The sequence below is a fragment of the Sinocyclocheilus grahami genome, unplaced genomic scaffold (genome assembly GCF_001515645.1).
Source record: "Sinocyclocheilus grahami isolate Dianchi unplaced genomic scaffold, SAMN03320097.WGS_v1.1 scaffold216.1, whole genome shotgun sequence".
Taxonomy (NCBI): Eukaryota; Metazoa; Chordata; class Actinopteri; order Cypriniformes; family Cyprinidae; genus Sinocyclocheilus; species Sinocyclocheilus grahami.
The window spans coordinates 1,086,302-1,097,496 of NW_015505395.1; the positions used below are offsets into that span (position 1 = coordinate 1,086,302).

Genomic DNA, 11,195 nt, shown 5'->3' on the forward strand with positions numbered 1-11,195 from the left:
GTTGGGTTAGTCCATATTTGACCCAAAGTTGGGTTGAAACAACCCAGCATTTTTTAGAGTGTATTAAAGGGTTAGTTCACCCAAAAATGACATTTCTGTCATTAATTACTCACCCTCATGTCGTTCCAAACCCGTAAGACCTCCGTTCATCTTCGGAACACAAATTAAGATATTTTTGATGCATTCTGACAGCTCTCTGAGTCTGACCCTCCCATTGACGGCAAGGGTACTGCCATGATCAAAGTCCAGAAACGTAGCAAGGAGATCGGTAAAATAAACCATGTGACATCAGGGATTCAACTGTAATATTACGAAGCTACGAGAATACTTTTTGTGTGCAAAAGAAAAAAAATAAAGACTGTATTCAACAATTTGTCTCCACCATAGTGCCATTTTGGAGAATATCTACTGAACGCAAACAGCGTATGTTGTTCTGTGTCAGCTGCGTCACACGGATACGCTGTTTCCGTTCAGATCAAAGCACAAACAACGCAGAAACGGTTGACCCCCTGATGTCACATGGTTTATTTTACCGATCTCCTTGCTACGTTTCTGGACGTTGATCTTGGTAGTACCCTTGCTGTCTATGGGAGGGTCAGAGAGCTGTCAGAATGCATCAAAAATATCTTAATTTGTGTTTCGAAGATGAATGGAGGTCTTACGAGTTTGGAATGACATGAGGGTGAGTAATTAATGACTGAACTTTCATTTTTGGGTGAACTATCCCTATAAGGGATCTAGAACATGGTCATGCAGAATAAGACATTAATGTGTGCTTTATGGTTACTAATAAGCAGACAATATACTTGTAATATGCATGCTAATAAGCAAGTGAGTGGCGTTCCCTAATCTATAGTGTTACCTTACTTATCCAGCAGTTTCAAACAGCTTTACGATGTGATACGAGATTTGAAAAGGGAGGGAAAAAAAGTTTGTCAAAAGGCGGGATCGAACCCAGGTCGATCGCGTCAAAAAGCCAACAACACACGGTTATCCATCTACACCACTGGAGCTGATGTTCTACAGACACTTTTAACTAAATGTAAATATACACTCCGTATTTTTAATTCCAGAATAAGGGCAATTCATACAATACATTTAAACTGAGCTGCTTTAATACCATCTCTGAACTTTCTACCACGACTCTGCTGTTCTTCGGCTGGTTCTTCCTGTATACGTTGATTGACAGATGTTTCGTCCAGTCAGCGGTGACTAATCCCAAACCAATGGCGCTGTCTCAAACTATACCTACCGCTTCCGGTTTGTCGTTGTGTTTTCTGACTTTTTATTTTGTTTTCGAATTTGTCATTGTGTTTTCTGACTTGTTATAATGTTTTCTGAATTGTTGTTGTGTTTTTTAGACTTGCATTTGCGTTTGTAATTTGTTATTTTGTTTTCAGAATTGTGATTTGTTCTGCACTTCTCGGCCACCGTACTTTTGTTTTTTTCAACACTGAATCTAGCAACACACATATTTAACAAATCAAAATGTGTGTTAAAACCCAAAGTTCATAACTCAACTCAAGTTCATAATTGTTAATGCGTTTTTTATGTAATGTAATTATTAGCAATTTTTAAAGGATGTACTGGAATTGTGCATTGGATTTAATAGATTAATGATAATGTATTGTATTATTTATATACTAATATAGTTTTTATTAATTAATTTGTATTGTAATATTTTCCATTTTAAGTTTAGTTAAATTTTTGCATTTTACTTTTTCATTTATATATATATATATATATATATATATATATAATTTTAATTTTATAATTATAATTATATATAATTAATTTTATAATTATATGTTAATTTTTGTATAGTTTTATTTCGTTTTAATTAGTTTTCATTTCAGTTTTTAATTTTATTTTATTGCTTCAACTTAAACTTATTTCAGTATGATTGCCAAGGCAACCTTTCCAATATTTGTCGTCCGTTTCGTTTGTTTTTCATCTAAAATGCTTTATTTCAGGTTTCAGTTTATGAATATCAATAATTCACAAGTTCATTAATGAGGGAACTACCTATGAAAAGCTCGGTTCATATCTGTGTTCGTACAGCCGTCTAATTAAACGACAGAATAAAAGATCTGATCTGCTGCTGTCAAAAGAAAAAACTCTGTACTCATGCAACATTAACGCGGGGTAAATGATAACGCTCTCAAACAATAGAGACCAATGATTTGAACAAGAGATTATGCTCTCAGAAATAAAGGTACAACAGCTGTCACTGGGGAGGTACCTTTTTAAAAGGTACATATTTGTACCTAAAGAGTATATTTTGGTACCTTAAAGGTACGTATAAAGTGTATATTAGAACCTAATAATACACTCTTAAAAATAAAGGTGCTTCACGATGCTATAGAAGAACCTTTTTGTCTAAATGGTTCCATAGAGAACCTTTAACATCTGAAGAACCTTTCTGTTTCACAAAAGGTTCTTTGTGGCGAAAGAAGGTTCTTCAGATTATAAAAAGGTAAGAAAGAGATGGTTCTTTAAAGAACCTTTGACTGAATGGTTCTTTGTGGAACCAAAAATGGTTCTTCTATGGCATCGCTTGAAGAACCTTTTGAAGCACCTTTATTTTTAAGAGTGTAGATACAAAAGTGAAAAGGTACCACCCCAGTGGCAGCTGTTGTACCTTTATTTCTGTGTGTATGTTAAAATTATGCATCTTATTCAGACTCAACACACCAAAAGATTCATTGTTAAAAATATTCAAACCATGGTTGCCACATATTAAATAAATTATATGATAAATATAAAATAAAATAAAAAAATATTTGTAATTATTCTAAAAAAAAAATTAATCGTATTAAATACTTAAAAAATTATTTATGTTTTGTGGCGAAAGAAGGTTCTTCAGATTATAAAAAGGTAAGAAAGAGATGGTTCTTTAAAGAACCTTTGACTGAATGGTTCTATGTGGAACCAAAAATGGTTCTTCTATGGCATCGCTTGAAGAACCTTTTGAAGCACCTTTATTTTTAAGAGTGTAGGTACAAAAGTGAAAAGGTACCACCCCAGTGGCAGCTGTTGTACCTTTATTTCTGAGTGTGTATGTTAAAATTATGCATCTTATTCAGACTCAACACACCAAAAGATTCATTGTTAAAAATATTCAAACCATGGTTGCCACATATTAAATAAATTATATGATAAATATAAAATAAAATAAAAAAATATTTGTAATTATTCTAAAAAAAAAATTAATCGTATTAAATACTTAAAAAATTATTTATGTTTAAAAATATAGTTAAATGTAACAATAAAATAGGTCAATAAATTAATAAATAAAAAAACAATTGGCTTGTGCTTTTTAAAGGCAATTTAAAAGCTTTAAAATGCTTTAGTAATTTATTTTATTGGTAGCTTAGAGTAAAATTTAAACACAAATTAAATAAAATAAAAAAAAAATTATATTTATTTATTATAAGTTATTTACTTGCTGAAGCCACCAGAAGAGTCTAACAGCTTACCCTCGTTCTTCCCTCTAGACTTCAACAACGATGACTTCATCTGTAAATCAGATCTGGAGAAAACCTTAAATAAGCTGACTCGTAACGAGCTGACCGAGGATGAGGTGAGGATGGTGTGTGAGAAGGTGATTGATGAAGCTGATCTGGACAATGACGGCCGTCTGTCTCTAGAGGATTTCCAGCACATGATCGTGAGAGCGCCTGACTTCCTCAGGTAACAACTACACACTAAATGACGCTTAACGTTTTGTTTCTACAGTTAAAACTAGTTTGGAATGAAAACTGTAACAGAATGATGCTTTGGATTTAAGTGATCATTATTCAATTAAGCTGATGTTCTGTTTGAAATGGCTACTATAGTTGACTAAAACCATTAAAAAAATGGTAATTGAAATAACAACGTAGCTGAAATGAAAAATTTTTTTTTTTTAATTTTTAAACATTTTATTTCAGCAAGTTTCTAAGGCAACATTTCTTGTTTCATTTAACAATTTACTAAAATAATTAAAACTGAAAAAATTAAAACAATGTATTAAAAGAGATAAATGACACAAACACAAAACTCACACTAATTCAAAATATTTAAATATTAATGAATCACTTTAATAAAAAAAATTTTTTTTTTTTTTTTTAGTTTGTTTTTATTTCGACTTGGTAATTTTAGTGCTTCGGTTTAAACATTTAAGCACATCTTTACCATTTTAAAGGAATATCCTGGTTTAACACCACAGTTACAGCATCTATGACATTAAAGGGATAGTTCACCCAAAAATGAAAATTCTGTCATCAGTGGTTCTCTCATGAAGAGAAGAAATCATTGAATAAAGTCGTTATTTTTGTTTTCTTTGCGCACAGAAAGTATTCTCATAGCTTCATAACATTATGGTTGAACCACGTTTTTTTTTTCGATGTCCTTACTGCCTTTCTGGGCCTGGGAACATTTCAGCTGCATTGCTGTCTATGCAGGGTCAGAAATCTCACGGATTTCATCAATAATATCTTAATTTGTGTTCTTGGGTGAACTATCCCTTTAAGGGGAAGTCATGGCCTACTGGTTAGAGAGTTGGACTTTTAACCCAAAGGTTGCGGGTTCGAGTCTCAGGTCTGGAAGGTGGGGGGAGTGAATGTACAGTGCTTTCTCCCACCTTCAATACCATGACTGAGGTGCCCTTGAGCAAGGCACTGGACCCCCAACTGCTCCCTGGGCACATAAGTGTGTGTGTGTGTGTGTGTGGATGGGATAAATGCAGAGCACTAACTCAGAGTATGGTCACCATACTTGGCCATCACTTAATATGTTGACTATTGTAGACTATTGATGGGTGGTTTCACCAATTATATTAAACCAATATCACATTTTGTGTGGTAACATGCAACTAGGACAAGATTATAATACAGTATTATAAGTATATCCAATAAAACAAGATCTCGTTTTGAATTTCAATTTTTAGTGTTTTTACTAGAAGCTGAAAAAATGATCTCAATTTTTTTCTGCTTGAAAGGTTCACTTTAATTTCAAGTGTTACTTGGCATTTCCTTGTAATTGTTTGTGAAATTTGTTTTTAAAGTAAATCACTTTTACACTGACTAATCAACTGTCTGATAGAGCTGACTGTTGATGTTTTTAACCTGAAAATGTCTTCATCTTTTCTCTTCTAGCACCTTCCACATCAGGATATGAAGATCATCTGGACACTGAACAACAGGACAATTACTTTCTAAAGAAGATCTTCTGCTGCAGATTCAGAAGTCAGGGACAGATGTTGGCTTATGTTACAATTTTAAACACAGAAATAAAGAAGGCACCTGTTTAATAAAATATAAGGATACTTCTCTTAAACATAAGCAAATACTGTGCACCCAAAAAGCAAAGTTTATTTTTTTTAGTCAACCATATAGAGCTACAGCAAATCGACACCTGAAAATAACTCATCCGTCAATATTAAACACACATACACATCCATCTCTTAAAAGAATCTTATTTTAATAAATCAAAAGTACAGATATCTACAAAAACTATAGATCAGTTTTTCAATGTTTTTTTTAGAAAGTACAGTACAATTTAAGTAGATCTCTTTTTAGAGTTATTTACAATTGCTTTTTTTTAATACCAAAATCGAATTTACCGATCTCCCCAGTTACCTCACAATCGACAAATGAAAACATGGTCATATAAAAGAATCTGTAAATGATATGGATGACAGTCGTTTCAAATCAAGAAATACAAACTAAACGGCAAGAACTGAGATTGACAGACATACGTATCACACGACATCCTTTTGTTAAGACAGAAAGCGGTACCTGTTTGCTAATGTTCTTCTCCACTTGGTTTGTTCGCAAATCAAATAAAAATGTTTCGCCAGCTTTCTGTTATTTCTATTGTTGCATTTTGTCACTTTAAAACACCCTAAGGCCAGATTAACTTGCATCTGAGGTCTATTAGCATGTTTTAAACCTCTAAAGCTCAGAGCAGACAACTAGACCGATCTATAGCAAATAAACACACACAGACAAAACATACTGGAGGTCAACAGTATCACCTTCATGATGCATAGATCCAAAATGAAAGATCAAGTATTAGTTAAGACAAACGGCAAGTTGGGGACATTATTGGACAGGGAGAGAAGAGAGATGCCGTGGGTACAGATGAAGATGCAAATATGAACCCAAAAACAGCATCTCCTGGAGGTGGAAAGAGAACAAGGTGCAAACAGGAAGTAGCTCAACATTTAAGCTTGGAAAAAGAAAAGGAAAGTGGCCATTTTTAGGATGCGCCATATTGCAGCGAGAAGAGAAATTCATGCACTTCTGCCCTCGCAGGAAAAACAGTCAAACACTGTGCTTCTCAGACTTTTAAAAACCCTTTCAGGTCACGTTTCACCCCAAATCATATGGAATATATATATACTGTATATAACAATTAACTTCCCAAATTGTGTAAAAAATAAAAAAAATGTATTACAATGATTTTTTTTTTCAAAGCTAGTACAACACACACTGCCCTGATATGCAAATAGTTGATATATATTATTTATATATGTATATTAAAATGTTATAATTTTTGTGCGGGACAGTAATAATTAGACTGCAATCATAAAAACATGCTTGTCATGAAAAAAATGTTTTTGGGGTGAAATTTGACGGGTTTTGTGAGATTCACTTATTTGGATTCTTATAAATAGAGAACCTGTTTTCACTCAAAGCTAACGGGTGCTGAAGCTTGTGATAACGTTTCCTGACCTATTGCTGGTGAACACAACTGCACCGACTGACATGTTTCCTTTTACAATATGACTACAAAACGTACATTTGAGTATACTGCAGTGCAAAGGCAAAACTACACAATTTGTCAAAAGAAGGGTCTCTTGTGACAGGAGTGAAAACAGTGTGTGAAAACATATATATACATGTATTTGAAAAGCAGTACAACTCTCTAGCATTGCATTTCTTGCATTAATTATAAGCATGTGCTTATGACAACACACTAAACTCAGGAATGGTGGATTACTGTATTCTGGGTAGTTAAGCCTAGTCATATGAACCAAATCTGTTTGTTTTTACACCGTTCAACCCAAACTAATAAGACTGGCATGCTGTAGGACTGTGTTTCAGATGATACACATACAGTCCTTTCATAATACATGAGAAATATGAACAAATTAACAAAACATAACTAATAGAAGACTATTTATTCAAACTGTACCAATAGCAGCCAATGCATAAAACTAGCTTTAGCCACTATCAGGAGAACTGATCATTCAAGACTTGTAGAAATGTTCCTTGGGGGAATGAAAACGGTTTAATCTCAAAACGAACATTAATTCGGCAGGTCATACTCCAAAACGCCTGTCTTTATGATGCAAAACTATCACTTGGCACAAACTACACACAACACAAAAGATACTGATAAAGTGCATGGACTTCTGTATACACGAGGTGCTTTCTCAAGTATAGCTCTCCTTTTCAGGTTACACAGTCACCCATTTTCATTGCTTTTGGTTACGCATACTTGTTAACACTACAAACTCAGCATTTCCACTTCTTATCAAGGGCTACGTGTCAGTTTCATTCGATTACACTAGTAGATTAAATTCAAGTGTTTTTAATTAAAGAACGCTTTCATGTTGGGCTGTTTTCAGGTCGTGATAAAGCAAGACCTGCACTCTAAAAAATGCTGGGTTAAATACAACCCAGTGCTGGGTAAAATAGGGACAAACCCAGCAATTGGGTTATTTTGAACCAGCGGTTGGGTTACTACCCAGTAGGTTGGGTTAAACATGTATTCAAACCGCTGGGTCAAAACAGCCCAATTGCTGGGTTCGTCCCTATTTTACCCAGCACTGGGTTGTATTTAACCCAGCATTTTTTAGAGTGTGAAGTTTGGATCTATTTGAAGGAATGTTATAATGAAAGCTAGCGCCACTGCATAAAAGACTGAACTATTTGGAAATAGCTTCATGTGCATGTTTTTAAAAAAAACGGGAGGGTAGTTTTAACAAGGCAGTAGTAAACATGTCTTAATGAATAAAAAGCAGGATCTTCATTTGTTTAATATGAAACCTTGACTGCACTAAGTTTGTGAATGCAACACTTTTGTGTAACAGGTCTGAAAAATAAAAACTGGGGACAAAAACAGAGAAATGTTTGCTTTTTAAAAAATGAAAGAGCATCTAAGAGGTGGGTTATAATATTCCTCTACTTACAATAAGGTCATGTGAATGTCGAAGAATGCATGAGGGCTGAAAATAGAATGGAATGATAAAGAAAGTCCCACGTAACTCTCAAGCTGGCTCAATATCAGATCACGACTGCTTCCAGGTCGCCATGAAGGAATGGATACATTTTGGCAGTTGTGTGCTCAAAACGAGCAATTGAAACAAAGATACGGGATCTCCTTTAGGTGCGCGTTTACTGCTGGAACTACTGCAACGATGCTGCAGCACCCAGCTCTTCACCTTGACTTGCAGAACCAATGCATTCCCACCACGGTTTCATCAGGGAAGGGTCGTAAGCGGCATTGCTAATCTGTCAATGGAAGAAGATAAGAAGAGCCAGGAACTCCGACTGCCCTAGGGCTGGAAGAAGAGTGTGACAAGAGAAGGAGAGATGGGATAAAAGAGGAAGGAGGAGGAGTGCTAAGAGGGAGAGCATAGTCCATTCGTGTCCAGCCCACGGGCCGACAGTAAGGCCTTGGTCTTCACAGTAGCACACAGCGGAAGAAACTGCTCTTTTTCTGCTGTTCAGTGGTAATTTTCACTCCATGGTTGCTGCTCTGAGGATTGTTGCCCTCCTGTGCGAGCAAAGAAAAACAAACCTCATCAGACTCAAGACTCAGACTCATTTTATTTCTACAGCTCAAGCTAGCCAAAAATTGTGCTAATACTGAGCAAGAGATATCGGATTTGTTCATCCAAAAGAAAAACTGTGGTTACACTTTACTTGAAGCCTTATATATATATATATATATATATATATATATAATTATAAAAGTATTTTTTAATGCAATTATTATAATGCATTGTAAGATCTCATTAATAATGCATATTATCTCATTATAATATATTATAATACTTATCTATTCATTGCTGCACCTTAAGAAAACAATGCATTTAAAAAACAACCAATTTCAGATGTAAAAACGTATCTTCAAATGTTACAAGGCATTTTAACTTTCATTACAATTTATGAAAATACACTGGAATCTGCAAACATTATAATGCATTTTAACTTTGATTACAATTATTTATGAAAATGTATAATGCATTACAACATACATTATGAATACTTTTATACTGCATTAAAGGCTATAAAAATGCTGTATGCTTTAGGCTAGAAAGGCTTTAAGCAAAGTATTACCAAAAATGGTCATTATTTACTCTTTAATTTATTTAATAAGACATCCAAATGTTGACCATGCAAAATCAACTTATTTCCAAGATGATAACTGCATAGCAATCGATTAAACGTGTAACACACGTGTTTCACATGCTAGTTGTCTCACTTGTTAACACTGATGCATTAACTAATGAACAAACAGCTTTTATTAACCTTTGTTAATGTCAGTTAATAAAAATGTTTGTTATTCACAGTGCATAAACTAATGTTAACAGATACAACTTTTATATTAGATTAACATCAACTAAGATTAATAAATGCTGTAGAAGTATTGTTCATGTTAACTACTGTAGTCAATTAATGAAACCTTATTGTACAGTGTCACCCAATTATCAAACTAAATAAATTTTTACACAAACCTAAAGCACAGAAAGGGAAAGTCTTACCAATTTTGTGTCCATCTTTGCTTTTATGTCTCTGGCGAGCGTTAAGAATGCCTGTGGGTAGAGCAGAAAGCGTCATTATGTCTCGATTATACCTTTAAACATTCAGTCAGCCGCAGATATGATAAGGAAATGAAATGAGGATTCATCAGAAAAGCCATTTACACTTACGTTCTCAACGTTGATATTAGCCTTCGCACTCGTCTCCATGAACTTGATGCTGTACTCTAACGCCAGCTAAACGAGTACAGGCCGATTTTAGTATGGAAAATACAAGTATGATTTCTCTGGACTGTTTAGCAGTTCTAGCCATTCGTGGTGAATAACTAAACACATTCTTGTGGGAGGTGGCATCATTGCTGTAGAGTCTTATACAATGAAAGTTCAATTATATTATACTAGCATATTATGCTCTTTTTGCTTGTTTTGAAAAAAAAAGTGGTATAGGAGAAGCTCAAGGAACAAGGTCGCTCACCTTCTCGCCTCTGTCTTTTGACACCTGCCTCTTCTCATTAATGTCACATTTGTTCCCCAAAATCATTTTTTCTACATCCGCTGATGCATGCTGGGTTGAAAACACAAGAACATGAGCAGCAATAATTTGCTATTGAATATGCAAACATTATTGGTACACTGGTAATGCTACATTTTCAAAACTGACTAGTCGGAATGACTAGTAATTAGGTTACTTGTAGTTTAGACAACACAAATAAGAGTTCACATAACATTAGGGCTGTTGCGATTCATCGATTTTATTCGACTATTCGATTTTTAAAAATCCTCAACTTCATTTTGCTCGCGTCGACTAACTAAATACCAGAAGTGGTGCATTTCATGGACGAGAATCCATAAAACACATTATTCGTCTGTTTCCCAAGGCTGCATGATAGAATGACTAGTAATTAGGTTACTTGTAGATTAGACAACACAAATAAGAGTTCACATAACATTAGGGCTGTTGCGAATTCATCGATTTTATTCGACTATTCGATTTTTAAAAATCCTCGACTTCATTTTGCTCGCGTCAACTAACTAAATACCAGAAGTGGTGCATTTCATGGACGAGAATCCATAAAACACATTATTCGTCTGTTTCCCAAGGCTGCATGATATATTAAACCGATTTAAAAATCATAATTAAGCATAATTGTGAATTCACAAACGCTACAATTTAATTAAATAATTTTATGCGATGCAGTTCTAATACAGTATATGCGCTTTAATTATTTACATGTGTGTAGGTTAAGTACATGCGTTACATGGCGGCTCCGTTCACAGGAACCGTTATCATTTACACGTGTGCAGCGTCTCAAACTCCATCTCTGCATGTTGTCGTGAGTTTGGGTTTATTATAACGTTCATCTGGGAACGCAACATGAGCCATTTCCTCAGATAAATCATTTATATATCCAATAAAACACAGGAAACTCCATAATTA

At 34.4% G+C, this 11,195-nt stretch overlaps 2 protein-coding genes across 2 annotated transcripts in view; one reads left to right on the forward strand and one right to left on the reverse strand.

Moving 5' to 3' along the window:
* LOC107596275 (calcium and integrin-binding family member 3-like) overlaps positions 1–5,421 on the forward strand; it is a 13,801-nt gene extending 8,380 nt beyond the window's left edge. The window contains exons 6-7 of the mRNA XM_016286971.1: positions 3,498–3,693; positions 5,139–5,421. Of these exons, the coding sequence (XP_016142457.1) occupies positions 3,498–3,693; positions 5,139–5,160 (218 nt within the window). The 3' untranslated portion in view covers positions 5,161–5,421. The remainder of the gene's footprint in view (positions 1–3,497; positions 3,694–5,138) is intronic.
* A 2,533-nt stretch (positions 5,422–7,954) lies between these two features.
* Positions 7,955–11,195, reverse strand: part of LOC107596276 (ras-related protein Rab-8A-like) — a 5,868-nt gene continuing 2,627 nt past the window's right edge. The window contains exons 4-7 of the mRNA XM_016286972.1: positions 10,233–10,322; positions 9,929–9,994; positions 9,761–9,811; positions 7,955–8,769 (exon numbers count right to left, since the gene is read on the reverse strand). Of these exons, the coding sequence (XP_016142458.1) occupies positions 8,677–8,769; positions 9,761–9,811; positions 9,929–9,994; positions 10,233–10,322 (300 nt within the window). The 3' untranslated portion in view covers positions 7,955–8,676. The remainder of the gene's footprint in view (positions 8,770–9,760; positions 9,812–9,928; positions 9,995–10,232; positions 10,323–11,195) is intronic.